Raw genomic sequence first — 15,402 nt, 5'->3', positions numbered from 1 at the left:
TATAGCTAATAATAAAGACCTTAGTTACACTGCACTAAATATCGTATACATATAATATAAATATAGAAAATAATTATTGAAATGTTAATAATATATATTATGTATTGGTTGGTGTACAACTGGGTTAGCTATTAGTAAAGTAGCCCATATGAAGCCTTGTGAAGAAACCATTGGTTTGACTCATCGTATGCAGACAATCAGGCCACAGTCTATAACTATCGAGTCATTAACTATAACTATAAACCACAGTCTATAACTGTTTCAAGTGCTGTCACTAGGAAACATAACACTGTAGGCCTTACAATGACTCATATCTATGCCCAGCCAGCCCATTACAATTGTTTACACCGATAAATAGTGATTCGTTGGCCCCTTCTCCTTCCTATCAGTTTTTCAAGTAATGGATGTCTGGCGACTGACTTTGATGTAATGGAAAAAACCCTGCTTCTTTTGTTTACATAAATACCATTCGGCTAGTAATCAATTAGTAACCTGTTGCAACTTGTACAATATAGAACATACTTTGTGAGTCTAGCGCAGCGACTGAATGTGTCAAGGGCAGTCGTCGTGTGTCAAGGTCTCTTCTAATACTACCTTCAACTCATGCAGCACAATTAATACTCACCCTCAACTTTCTCAATTTCTTTGGAAAGTTTCGACTGAGCTTTGCTGATCAAGTGTTTCTCATTCCCTATATAACCCTTGTCCTATTACTCTCACCACATCACTTATGTAATGCAAGTTTGAACGACTGATTTTCTTTTTAAAGAGATCTCCTTTGATTTGTTTAAATATATGGAAGATTTTGTGTTTGATGGTCGATGTGTGTCGTTTATATGTGTAATTTGTTTAATTTGGCACCACAGTTTCGGTTACTTTGGGCAAGCCTTTGACAACTAGTCCTACCTTAGTGGTTGGACTAGCGACTTAGTGACGCTCTAGTAACGTCACTGAAATCCTTTATTTGTACATGGTTTGTTCAGTGGCTCGTGCAAAGGTAGCTCAACCATGAGCGTACCGTATAAGAATTGTCATAGATGGTTACTGGTATTATCTCAACCATTTACGGCTTTATCTTGTTTTAAAGAGTAACTACAAAGGTTGGCAGGCTAGATTACATTGAATTTTTAAACTGTTGTTTTATATGTTTGTAATGGAATCATTCAATTTGTAGAAAAAATTTTGAGCATATTATTTGTGACTATTTTATCAATCTTTAAATTGTATAATGTCCTAGCAGACATTTTAACCTGTATCATTTAGTTTGCTTCTTTCGCAATATATATACATGTATATATATTGCAAAAGAAGCGTATCTCTTTGCAATATATATATATATATATTGCAAATATATATATATATTGCAAATATATATGCAATAATATAATACATAATATAATAATGTATATTTTATTATGCATTAGATATAGCGTTACTGGTTTGGTAATATCAGTTGGTATACATTCTACAGATTTGGGATTTGGATTCCGTAGGCAGGGCATGGCATGTATTCATCAAAACCGCTGTTTCATTTTGTAACAATTTGTCATTCATCAAGATCATAAAGAAATCTACTTGATTCTTTACATACTGATCAATAGTTGCGCTTCGGAATGGCTCAGGTCTGTTGCCAGATTTAGCCTTACGCTTGTATCGCAGATTGCTGACTTATCGCTGCTGTCTTACAGGGATTACAGAAGAAGAGTATGTGCATAGCCTAGGCGCTTTGACAGCCATGCATGATGCGAGGCGTCTAGCGCACCCCTACCTTAGTAAAGCTCCTAATCTAAACGCAACGATTGACCCGCAGACATTAGTAAGTAGCCAGCAGGTATGGTAGGCAGGCAGCGAACACATTCTTGTTCTTTCTATTTTATTTTAGCTCATGTTTTGTTGTATTTGCTTGTGGGTACCTCAAGGATTCCAGCCAGAAGTTCTTGTGATCCCGCAAACTGATTGATGGATTCGCTTTGTTTGCCAACATTCCCTTGCATACTTAAAATTTTACTTCCCGTAAATTTTATAGCTAATTATCTGGCAATCATGCAAAGGTTCTGGTCACGCTGATGAGCGTGCTGCTGTTGTGCCTCTAGTTTTTATTTTTGAATAACTAACTTCATATCGTGTTGGAATACATCAATGCAAGCAGTTGACTGAGTTGATAAAACTAATTCCGTAAAGGTGGAAAGCACTGGCTTGGCTCTCTCTATAAACTGGCTGGCTCTCAACACAGGGCTGGCTACATACATAAGTATATTTGCATCAGTAGTGTTCAGCACACGATTTCGATCATCTCGGCTCGATGTTCCATATATTAATGTTCGCTTAGAACACTTTTGGATGAATCCCACCTTATTGGCTAGTTGTGTTGTTGACCCGCGTCGGCTGGCAAGAAAAACTGGTGAAGAAAATAGTTCTTTTTGGGACAAATAAAATAAATGATCACCAATAATGATGTCGGACTCCAGCCTTTCGCAGCCAATAAAAAGCTTGCGCAGGTGTCAATAATCATACTGAATCCGTGCTGTAATAAGAGCTCCGTCTGTGCGTCTGTTTTATGCCAATGTTAAAAGTTAGGATAAAAGATCCTGCTCTCAGCAGGATTTGAACTCGTAGCACTCAGCTCAGTAGACTAACACTCTAGCACCGGTGCCGATCAACCACCCATGTTTTTAAGTAAAGTTGTGTAGATAATTAATTATTCACAGTGCTTGATTGGCACATCTGGCCTTTTCTCACTCACCCTAGACTGCAAGAGGAATTGCACATATGAAACACGTGGGAAAGGTCTGTGTAACTACAAACACATCGCCGCATGACCTGTTATGGGCATTTGTGGACCAAAACAATAGCCTGTGGAACTATCTTTAGTTTGTAGCAGCTTATGTAAGTATGTGTAGGTCCCCGACTTCATACACCAATAGCGTATAATTTTGTAGAATGCTCAGAGACATATTCGACATCAAAAGCCGTTGTCAAGGACTCAGTCAGCACCGCTGCCAGTAATGACCTCTGTGGCAGCGAATCTCCTTCTCCCACAGCAGCAAGCGCTCCTCGAGCAACAGGAACTAGTCAAACAGCATCAGGACCAGATCAGCAAACAGCATCAGAAGAAGCAAGTTTTAGGGGTGCGTATGTTGATCACACTGGTGCAGTAGTTGAACTAGTAACTCCTGGTAACTCTTTGTTTACGTGGTATGTTCGGTGGCTTGTGCCAAGGTAGCTCACATCTGACCGTACCAATGTAAAAGTTGTCATTGATGGCAACTTGTGTTATCTCAAATACTAGCTGTTTTATCTTGCTTGTAAGGGTAACTTCGAAAGTGCCGAGAGGCTAGAGCGGCAGCATATTTCTTTGCTGCCGTTATCTATCTGACGCTATGCAGATTTCTAGCGGTTGCATATGACTATTCGTTAATTCTGGCATTTGATAACAGGTGCTCAGACAGACGCTGCTGCAACGCAGCTCTAGTAAGAACCACATGGAGCAGGTGGATGAGGAGTCCGAGGCAAGACTTCTGCAGGTGAGATTTAACTACTATACTACTATAGTATACATGCGCAGTGGAACCTCTACATGTATATTTATATCCTATCAATATCGGCTGGCCACGTTTGTTGAAACTGTGCTATGTTGGGTCATGTGTTCTCACCAGAATACCTTTCACAGGAATTTTGATTCATTTTATTTTTTAGTAAATAGTACAGGTAGTTACACCTAGAAATAAAACAGGTGCATTATATTAGACAGATTTAAACAACGTTAATAACATGGGAGGTTTTTATAATCCTTAGAGACAAGCTGGGGTTATACAAAGGACATCGCGTCAATCGTATGTTGATACAAACCATTGCTCACTTAGGAGACTCACCAGCAAGTCATTTAGTAGACATCCATATTAGTACAGCTGCAATGAACACTGGATTAATTTAGCAAACCCCTTTATCGGCATTGTTTTTAGAAATGTCACTTGATCGATTGAATAGAAAAGACAATATCTGCTTGTAGGAGGCACTGATGTAAAACCTTTCATTTCTCTTTAGCCACTTTTTATAGGATAGAATAGTTTTACGGTGAATGTGCAATTATTTGCAATAATAAACCCCATATTTAATCTTCATCTCAACTAACTCCGACAGAAGTATCTGTAACGGGGGGGGGGGGGGGGGCAGGATACCAGGTGTGTCTGACACCAGCTCTCGCCATCACCAAATTTAAAATTGTCAGACAAGGAAATAGCCTAAATTTGATGTGTGAGCGTGGAATTTCGGCCCATTATCATCACTAGGTGACAGCAACTGATTGTTTCCACGATTAAGCACCTGCCTTGGAGTGTCGGAAGAACTCGGGAATTCCATTCCTAGGATTCTATGAATGTTTGTTTCAGGCATTCGTTACGCGTGTAGTGTACCACATATATACAGCTGGACAGTACTTTTGGTTGTGTGCCTGCTTCTCACGCAAGCCTACTACATGCGGTATCTGGTATTGCGAACATTGTCATAGCATGCTGTATTTTATAGGGTAAATGTGCATTTACGCAACACAATTGGTCAGTCATGTTGCTCTTCGTTCAAGGAATCATATTTATTAGGTTGCCATTCCATGTTTGAAGAACTCACCGTGTCTATGAGTAGGAACTGTTCTCTATTATAATTATAACCTGAGGCTTGCCTCAAGATCTTGCTTCTGTCTTGTCATCCACAAATATCTAGCGGTAGTGTACCTATCTCAAATCTATCTTAAATGGTATGCTGAAACTGTAAGTAGATCAGAGGTTTGCTAACAGGCCTTTATTGACTGTTTTAACTGTTTCCAGGAGTGGCATTCCTAAGAGTTCCTTGCTAGCAGAGTTCCTTGCTAGCAAGTAATTCTGCTAGTAAAATTACTTGCTAGCAGAGTTCCTTGCTAGCAAGTAAATGCAAACACAATCATTCAAGACCTTAAATACCTGGCTTTCATTTCTAGTAGGCAATCGTAGCTCACTGCCTAAAGAACAATAGTTGCTTGTCAAGAATATTCTAAAGTTTTGCCGTTTACCTGAGAAATTCGTCAAACATGAGGTGCGTAAAGGCATCCATAGACTTCGAAGTATCACAAATGACAAAATCTTTCAGAAAATTTACTTCCCACTATCTTAGCTCATAGCGCAGCTATCATCTTAACTGTTAATCTCAGTAAAACAAATGTGAATATTTCTATGGCAGCCTCAGCTGAGCGATTAAACTCATTTAGAGATGAACTTGCACAAAATTTTAGTAGATTTTATCAGAAAGTATCGGTGTTCTTTTATCATATATTCTTTTATCTTTATAATAAACAAAGTTTGATCAGATCAAGCGATGTATAATTGCAAAGAGACCGACAGAATACGCGTTAGACACGCGTAAAGCTGCAACTTGATCGCAATAGTCAATATCAACTATAGCAATGTTAACAACTAGAGGTCCCTTTTTTCATGTGTTTTCTTTTTAAGCATTTTAACCGCGATGAAGTTTTGTCAATTTTAGTCTCAAACATCCTGGCAGTCAGATCACCTCAAACATAAAAAAACAATCGCAAATAACAGAAAAATACCGATACTTTCTGATAAAATCTACTAACATTTTGTGCAGTCATCTTCAAGTCAGAAGGACTAATAGTCTAGCTGAAAATAAGTACTGATGAGGTACAACAGACTCTTCAAATCTATTCTTTTCAGTTGTCTGCTCCCGCAATGCTACCCGCATTCTTTTGTTTACATATAGTCTATGTAAGCAAAAGAGCTCTGAAGGTGAACCAAAAACTTTAAAGGTTATTTTTTCCACATTTTTATGGATTGTAAAAATTGTTTTATGGTCGTTGTTAAACGTTTACTGGACGTACCTACAGTCAGTAGAGCGTATGTTAAGCGAGGTTTAATGAGTCACTGTTAAAGTTGAACAAGAGGAACCTTAGGACCTTCCAAACTCGATCTTTTTTTCTGTGATTTTGGAGTCATTGTTTTTATTTACTGCTGTCCGGATGATAAAATAGGTTGTACTATTATGTTCTACACATTTTGTGTTTACTGTTTCTCGATAAGGAAAGTTATTTACAAAATTTTATTTAAACGCTTTCCCCTTTTTTCGTTTCCATATGGTTTATAAAATGATAACGTGTGAGTGTTTAGCATGACTTTTAATTATCAAATAAATATTGTTGTGGTATAACATTGTAAAATAATTATGTGGCAAAATGAGTGATATTAAAGTTAAAAGTCGACCGCCGCATTAGATTGAATGTGAGCGACTTTTCCTATCACTTGTACATATTAAAGACCTCAGTTTTATCCTTCACGTTCCCAAAAAAGCCATGATTCCTGCAGTTTGACGATGCCTGAGAAACAATGCTGCGACAGCCATTAAGTTTGTGTCTGCTGTTTGTGCAATCTAGTTTTTACTGCTGTCCTGTTTAGCAATTGGAAGACTGAGTTTGCTAGCCTTACATATGTCGTCAGCATGACGTTAGTAGTATGATAGATGGGACAGCATTAGACACCAAACCCCTAGGTTACGAACCATTGGACTGTTATTAGTGAGTATTTCTCAATGCCAGCTGTAAGCATGCCTCATGTTAGCGGAGGTCATTCTTTACAAGTTTTCTATGACCTGGTGGCATTTCTTACGAGCAGCAACTGCTGGAGCTTTTGGCAGCAGTTTATAATCAGTTATGTAAAGTATGGCTCATGGCTGGTAATGAGCTAAATTTAACGATATCTGTAATATTCCCTCTTGCGCAAGTCTATCAATTATCCCTATCAGTTGGATCGATCGCCAAGGAGATGCCTCGCACTCAGCTGGTCGTAGAATGCTCGGCGGTATTTAATAATAGACCAAGGGATCGTGTCCCTCTATTAGGCGAGTTAAGATATTTCTAGTACCTATCAGAGCAGATGTTATTCTGTTTAACATGATTATACAAAACTTATCCATTCGTTAGCATTTAACTGCAGCTCTGACGTTAGGCTCGCTTTATTCCACTTTCATATCAATTGACAAAAATAGCCCTGGCTCAACCAGCACTAGTCCCAGGATACACCCTGTTGCTGCTTACGATTTATATTTTCTAGTAGATACGTGTATGTGTTCCTATTTAAGGAAATGCAAGAGTCAAGAGAAGATAACTTTGAATCTCAACAAAAATCAGTTCATTCATCTCATGGCTCCATCTATGCTGCGGCTCTTGCTGCCAAGGCCAATGCATCAGTCAATGACGGTAAGGGACCTTAATTATGATGGTCTTCACTTTTCATAGATTCTACTAGCAATTCCAATTAACGTCTTATTAGTTGTGTGGGCGAGAGATGGCGACTCCATAGGGAAAGGGCAGGTGCATCATGGTGTGTCTATATCGCTAGGAGTGCCATGTTATGATACATTGTTTCAACTATTTCTCCGTAGTGTTAGGTTTTATTGGATTAGAGTTCTTATCTGCTGTGCATATGTTGCAGGCCTTGATCTCTCCACGCCATATAATTCGTCAAAAAGATTTCCGCTGCGCTTTCTCTCTCGTACAAATTCGAGCCCTCTGGTTGCCTTTGGCTCTCTGCCATCTATGGAGAACCCTCTCACGGAAGCTCCTATCGACCTGGCCACCAAAGTGTCTGTGGATGATCGCAGCTCCACAGGGGTTGTTTATGATGAATCCATGCTCAGGCATCATTGCCCGTGTCAGGACAACGCAGTCCATTTGGAAAATCCCAGCAGAATACAGGTTGGACTATCATCCTATTGGTCACTTTTTATCAGTTTCATTTTCTATCTCTTGAAAGGTTTCCTTTTTTAATCTTTAAGAAGGGTAGTGCTTCTGTACTTGCTTCTATACTTCTTGTATGTTTGTTAATAATTTCTCTTGCATAGTCTAATTCATTGAACAATTACTTGCCTTTCATTGAAATTTTTGTGGTATGAGAGTTGGAATGTATCTACTTTTTCCGTAGTCAACCTAAAATTTTGACAAATTTATCATTTGTAGAGTATTTGGAACAGACTTAAGTCTTCTGGACTCGCTGATCGCTGCCGAAGAGTTGAATTCAAAAAAGCTACGATAGAGCAGCTGCAGTTGTGTCACACGGAGAGCTACTCCATCTTTTTTGGAGTCAATTCTCAGAATCGACAAAAACTAGGTGAGATCGCTACACCTTTTGGTACACATGTCGAATAACACGCAGGCAAAATTGCTTGTCTTTTAGTAGGGATGAGTTGATATTCAAAAGCTGTTGGTTGACATTTGACAACAGCAAGTTGATTTGCAGTGGCAATCCTCATTCAATAATGGCATAAAGGCATTTTTTGTTGGTATACAAAGGTAGTGAGTTGACATGCAGTAGCAGTCGGTTGACTTGCAATGGTGGTTAGTTGACATGCAATGGCAGTTAGTTGACATGCAATGATAGTCAGTTGACACGCAACATCAATTAGTTGACATACTGTGGAATGGCAGTCGGTTGACATCCAGTAACAGTCGGTTGATCACGTAGTAAAAGTTCATTGCCATATTAGAGCAGGTAGTTGTCTGTTCAGTAATATTAAGTTTGTTTAGGCTCTCCATTGACAAGGTGTAAAATTACCAAAACACAATCTTGTACTTTAAGATTGTCTACGCGGTTGTTACAAGGTATGCGGTTTTTCTGTTCTTAAAAAAACTTTCTTGAATGGGACCACAGTTTGTAGGCAAGTTGTGGGAGTCATAGAAATATCATTACTATAAAAGTTGAATAATCAGATGAAATATACCGGAGCATGCTTTTTATTGCAATAACATAGCATCATTACTTTTGCTATTTCTTTTGATGACTGGTAACCTTTTCTTTGCATCGATATTGTGAATAAAAATAGCATGCTATCATCTGCAAAACTACTTTATAACTCAAGGAGTAGCAATCCTTTTTCTGTTTCACGCGGAGCAGTCTACTGGTGATATGCGTGTTCAGGCGTGCTCCACATGATAGGGCATTTCAGTGGTGGGTGACAGGAAACAGTCCATGCAATAACTGTTAATATTGTTGACTCCTCTGCTGACATACAAATCGAAAAATTCAGGAGATTCGTTTGGTTGAGGCTAATTGCAAGTAATTTTGTCTGGTCATCATATTAGACTTACATTGAGGCTTTTCCTTTGCAACTGCTATCCATATCCTAGCATGGTCACCTCTCTCTTTGTAGGCCTCACTTTACCAGAACTCAGGTTTCAAAGGCTGACTTGTGGAGGAATAGGGGTGGATGCTGATACAGTATGGAATGAGGACTGCTCTCCATTAGCCACCAGAATGGCTGTCGGCAGCGTCATAGAATTGTCTTCTAGGGTTTACGAATCGCAATTGAAAAATGGAATCGCTATAGTGCGTCCTCCGGGTCACCATAGTGAAAGCGGGCAGGCGATGTAAGTCCTATTCCATATAGCTGTCGGTTTTTAGTGTCTCAGCTAAATGTAATCTGTTGTTTTTTCGGTTTGTCAGTTTAGATAATTTCCACATTTTCCCCTTTTTCTAGGGGCTTCTGTTTTTTCAACGCTGTCGCTATAGCTGCAAAACACCTCAAGCACAAGCTGGGGGCTAGTAAGATACTGATATTAGACTGGGACGTGCACCATGGCAATGGCACACAGCAAATGACCTATGATGATCCGTGCATTCTCTATATCTCTATACACCGGCATGACAATGGTAGGTTCAGTATTGCAGCGGTCCACGCATGGGTTCCATTAGGGTGTTATAGTGAACGATTATTCACCTAAATGTGTGATTTATGCATTTTTATAGCGACGTGTCAAAAGCACCATTTCGACAAATAAGATTAGTGGTTTACCATATAACTACCTTTGTAGTAGTTGCCTAGCTTGTTTACATTCCAATGGTAGGGTTGGCATTGCATTGACTCCTGAGAGCTAGGAATTCCAGTATTACTGAGAAAGCATTTCTCTGTTTAAAGATTCCTGTTTTTATAGTTTGATTATGTGTAATACTCTAGGAATGTTCTTCCCTGGGACTGGTAGCCTTAGAGACTGCGGCAGCAAGCAAGGTCTCGGGTTCAACGTGAATATAGCATTCAACGGTGGACTTGAGCCTCCCATGAGCGATGCAGAGTACATGGCTGCATTCAGGTAAGTCAATTCTGCCTCTCTTCTTGAGGCTGAAGTTTTTTAATGTTATTATCACTAGTTTACCAGCAATACAGTGCGCCGTGAGAGATTATCATATGTAATAGCTATGTGTACAATTATTCCGCACTACAGCAAGATGGTCGAGTGGCACCGTTGGGAGTGTACCGGGCTGATTATTCGAGTTTGATTCCTTGTCTGATGCATGATTTTACTAACCTCTAAGCATGGCGACGGACAGACACGGCTCTTATTATAGTAAAGGTTTGCCTTGATACTGTCCTAACAGTGATACAGCACCAAACTTTCCTCATACGAAGAGGCATCATGCTGCTTGTTTTCATCAGTACATCATTGTGTTGTTTCAGGTCAATCGTGATGCCAATAGTGCGAGAGTTCAAGCCTCAGATCACGTTAGTCAGCGCTGGGTTTGACGGAGCTGACGGGCACGCCAATCAGCTCGGAGGATACAAGATCAGTCCGGCGGGCTTTGGATTTATGACGAAAGAGTTAATGAGCGCTTCCGACAACAAAGTTGTGCTTGTCCTAGAAGGTTTGTTGTTTTACTTCTTTAGTCAGCTATCTGTCTCCGTGCCCCATGTCTGTCACCTCTCTCCTTTCTCTATTCATATGTCTTACTGCGTACATTCACCCTTATCTACCTTTCATGTATCACCCGTTCTTACACCCTTCATCTACCTCTTCTTGGTAATGCTGTGAATAATCATTCCTGAGTATTGACGTCATGGAATTATTGTAGATCAGTTGAAGCGGTGGAGCTTTTTACATGTTATAAGTCATTGGCCATCAAGCCTAAATGTTTTCTAGCTTAAAACTTTTTATCGAGGTATGCGAGAGTTCGAACAGTGATGGCAACTGTAACTCGAATATCGCTGCATATTCAACTATCTATACGAATTTAGGTAAGAATTTGGGTTAGTTTTATTAGTATAAGTGGGCTAAAGCTAAGAATTTTAATATTTTGGCTGCTTATGTCTATTATTTTGTTTATGGATAATCAAAATTGGCCAGTTCAAAGCTTTGATCACATTGAATTATGGCGTAACATGGTCTTACAGTAACACGCTTTGTTTCTTTAGCCATATTTATAGATCACATGAATCAGTAATAGAGTACTTGCAACTTTGTCAGTTATAAAATTTGCTTACTAATTAATAAAATATGATAACACACCGTAGAGACGACTCCCTGAAGACAGCAAGTATGAATACATACCATCGACATGGCGTTGTCGATGCATCATTTTGAAACAAACTTGTTGGTCTGTAAAGGTAAAACCGTTGCACCTGTTATTGACTGAAATAGTTTACTGGTACGATCTCGATTCTATTTTATTTGTTTTAAATGCATATTAGTTACATCCGGCGACACGGCTTGTCACAAATGACTAATAATTTGTGGTCGAAGGTCTTTCTTTCGATATATGGAGGAAAGCTACTAGTATAGTTTGGAACATTGTATGAGCCATTTTAGGTAATTTTATTAATGGTTAAATAATTTTCCCTATAGTTAAATTTGTGTTATAAACTTGGAATTTTGTTAGCATTTATTTGTGTATTGTTTATACGTACAAATTTTTTTTCAGGAAAAGATAGATATGCAATTAGCTGCACAGATGCTATTGCAACACATTGTTGATTATATGTGTTACAGTATCAATATTCTGACGATGCTCCAATAACTTTCTGCAAATTCCAGTATTTATGTCATGGTCTTCATACGACTGAGGCCAATTTTCATTGGTCAATCTCATTGTCAGAATAACACATAAGTAGCCTTGGTGTGTGTAGCCACAGCATAATACATGTTTAGCTTTACAAGTGTTAGATCAAACGAATTGAGGATTTGTGCTATTTTAGGGCGTTATAATAACTTATTATATAATTTATAACGTATAACAAATACTTTTATCTTAACCAAAATGAAATTTCTACAATGTTTGTAACAATTTGGAATTTACTAGCGTTTAAATTGATAACATATACAATGAAAGGGCGAGTAATCATCATACATTACCTCCTAGTAGCTGCGCGTAGCTAAATGCGTAGCTTGACGCTGCCCGCTGCCAGGATACGTTAGACTTGTTTAAAGATAAATACTAGATTCTTTTTGCTACAAAATTGTTTACACGAGGCATCGCTCTATTCAATTGTTTATATTACCTGCTGCCACTAACTTCAACCTCGACTAGCCAAAGTTACTCTGCACTATTGACCCAACTGCCAGCCATTTAAGGAAAACATGGCTTCAGTTTACTTGACTAATTAATTACTGCATTTCTTTTCCTTGTCAGCCCAAGCTCTCAATTGCTGTCACTTCTGTTAACTACTCTTCCTATTTTTACTAAATTCACAGTTTTACCATTCCTTGCGAGTCCTTTTCTCTGCATTTATACATCCTGTGCTCTAAGTCTCTGCATACACCGCAAAATAGTTCTGTCCCGCATTCTGCCCTATCATTGTAAATAAAAGTAATTTGAATATTTAACAGGACAGCTTTTTTTATTCATTATCAAATATTCAGCTTAAGAAGAAGTGGGAAGTGATGGTTTTGAACAGATTCTATGAAAGATGTTATAACAGTTCTATGTTGATAGGATGTCTATATAATTGACTAGTAGAGACGTAACGAGCGAGCAACTCCAAATTTAATTAATATGCAAGCATTTCTTGAAGAAGTCCATCATTTTTTTACGTCATCAAGTCATTTGCACATGCGCTCGTTCACGAAAAAGCCGCCAAGTTTGTAAAAACCGATCATTTTTCTTTTAATAGTACTTATTGGTGTTGTTTTGATACTATAATAATAAAAATTGCAAACAAAAGCATCGTTTTCAAAAATTCGCTGCAATAGCTTCGTGTTTTTAACGATAAAATTGTCTATAAAGATGGCCGACAACGATAAAATGACATCACGAAAAAACGAATGATTGTCTTAATAGAACTAAGCTGAGTTAGTTGATAATTATGTAACCGATATTTAAGACTACTTGTGTGAAACTAGAATGAGGCAGCTTTTAGAATAAAAAACGCTTTGGTATAGTACTCCTCCTGCTTCCTGGTAATCATAAAAGGTTTTTGTTCCTTTAACTTGTTGTTTTCCAAAGAACCACTGTAATAATTTTTTGCTGGAAACTGGTTTATAAGTGGGTAAACAGACATATTTCTACAATTATGTTTGGTTTGTTATGTAGCTTATAGTCGGTGTGAGTTTTCAATTCTTATTATACTGAGCTCGCAATGCATCTTTATACCGACTGCAATTATGACATTTAAACAGCCTTGCAAACGCGTTGTTGCAGCAGCGTTGTGTGTTTGTGACTCGGTTTGTCACCAAAAGTTTTGCGAAACATTACTCTAATAAAAAAGTGTGAATTAGCTGGAAGAACAATTTTATAACAATTTCAGATAGTTTGTCCACTATTGTTTTACTACTAAAATGTATATAGCTTGTTGTCTCAAGTTTATCTAGTAGAATGCAGCAAATGCTGTTTTCCTCAGTATCATCTCTAAATAAAAGTGTATGCTTTGGAGAATTCGGTTAATGATGTGTATGAAATAGTTACAAAAATGATGAGCAACTTCAAGTTTTGTTGCTAAATTTTCAATCCTCAATACAATATAGATATCAGAGTGTAATACTTTAAGTTGGTGAGACTAACTAGCCTTTTGAATTGTTCATGTTGATACTAACATACAGTTTGTATTCTCATCGCTGTGATGTAACGTCAGTGAATTTGGATTAGTGTTGAATATCTACTAACGCTGTCACTGAGCTCTTCGTTGAAAAAGTCCAAATTTGACAGGGATAAAGGATGGTTGAAATTCTTCTAAATACCACATCGCATTACTGACCATTTTTTATAGAATGATTCGCTCTGCCAATCTGCCAGTAAATGCCATGCTTGTTAATGTAGTTTTGACTTTGTGTATATTACACTGATACATGTGTACAAAGTGTTAAAAATCATTGCATGCGAGCATGTTAGTATTTTAGTGTCTTGTACTTATTCTATTACGTTTTACAAATTATACGCTGCCAATCATACGCTGCCGCCAAATTCAGCGAATATCTAGTCTTAATAGGTACCTATCTCTCTCCAAATATGGCCGCAAGCAAAGGCTCTAGTCTTCATTTCACTGTCGGCGCCTCTCCAGTCTTCCTTTGTCCCTATTTCTGACTTCCCATTGGCATTTGTTGATAAACATAGAACAGCAAGGGTTATTAATGTGTGGGCAGTATCCAACAACGTCTAATTAACATGCTGCTTGTTTGTCACTGCTGTGAGATTGGCTATATTTATGGAGCTCATTACGTAAGCTCAAAATTGCGAAAGATGCCTTGCTGAAAGGAAAGGTAACTTCAAAAACAGCGTGAGCCCACTTATTTTACAGTTAATCACTGTATATGCCTTTGCTTATTTTGATGAGCTGTAACTAACAATATGGTTTAATAAAATCTTTGCAAGAAATGAGTATCATTATTGTATTATTATACCCACATGTCTTTTCACGACGCTAAAGTTGGCACCTACGAATGCTGACCTTCACTGTATGTCCATATTCATATACGCCTTTCTCAGGCATGTCTAATTATTGCAAATTCATGTTTTACTACGAGATTTTATGCCTCTCTGATCAACAATAAAGTAATACATAATGCTTATGTTTGCACTACTAGACATCAAGGAGCAGGTGTTTATTTTAACTACTCCATGCTCATCCTTAAGTTCAAGCAAGACAATGGTACTACAAAATATTGGCTGCCTGTTTTACGGTTCATCAACAACTCAATGGTTGTATTGAAATGTTGAGATTAGAGATTATTTGTAACGAGACAGAATCAGGAGAATTCATTAAATTTGTTGTCAGACTTATCTTTGTTCAAATAACGGCAAAAGTAAACTAGTCCGTAGCACCCATAGACCTATCAACTATATAGTGTAGTTAATAGGTCTATGGCAGCACCATTCAGACGTTACGAGTTACTAAATCCTCTCTGTAAATGTCACTAGAGCTAAAATTCTTCCTTTTTTATTTTTATTGGTTTGAAATCTGTCTTAACAAGCTGTTCTATAAATAGATACTAGACTTTTGTAGTCAATTTTGCTTTTTTGCTTCATGTTTTTTCTGTGAAGTCAGCACGGTGCAGGACCCAACTCTAATATTGCTGCTGTCAATAGTTATTATCATAGATCAGAGTTTCTGTCGTCACAATATATAGACATACTTCATACTTCTATGTTTTTCCTCAAATATTTT

The 15,402-nt window shown here is 38.0% G+C and overlaps 1 protein-coding gene across 2 annotated transcripts in view; it reads left to right on the top strand.

Moving 5' to 3' along the window:
- Window positions 1-15,402, top strand: part of LOC137388608 (histone deacetylase 5-like) — a 75,080-nt gene that overhangs the window by 57,991 nt on the left and 1,687 nt on the right. The window contains exons 12-21 of one of the 2 annotated variants that reach the window (XM_068075087.1): window positions 1,689-1,816; window positions 2,940-3,128; window positions 3,438-3,524; window positions 7,120-7,237; window positions 7,473-7,735; window positions 7,997-8,147; window positions 9,187-9,403; window positions 9,514-9,686; window positions 9,991-10,123; window positions 10,489-10,673. In XM_068075087.1, coding sequence (XP_067931188.1) covers window positions 1,689-1,816; window positions 2,940-3,128; window positions 3,438-3,524; window positions 7,120-7,237; window positions 7,473-7,735; window positions 7,997-8,147; window positions 9,187-9,403; window positions 9,514-9,686; window positions 9,991-10,123; window positions 10,489-10,673 — 1,644 coding nt within the window. Of the gene's footprint in view, window positions 1-1,688; window positions 1,832-2,939; window positions 3,129-3,437; window positions 3,525-7,119; window positions 7,238-7,472; window positions 7,736-7,996; window positions 8,148-9,186; window positions 9,404-9,513; window positions 9,687-9,990; window positions 10,124-10,488; window positions 10,674-15,402 lie in introns of both variants that reach the window. The other variant, XM_068075086.1, reaches the window with a different exon arrangement.

Source organism: Watersipora subatra, chromosome 2, assembly GCF_963576615.1.
Source record: "Watersipora subatra chromosome 2, tzWatSuba1.1, whole genome shotgun sequence".
Classification (NCBI taxonomy): domain Eukaryota; kingdom Metazoa; phylum Bryozoa; class Gymnolaemata; order Cheilostomatida; family Watersiporidae; genus Watersipora; species Watersipora subatra.
Note: the sequence above shows the minus strand (reverse complement) of the source record. Positions and strands in the feature narration are given on the sequence as shown.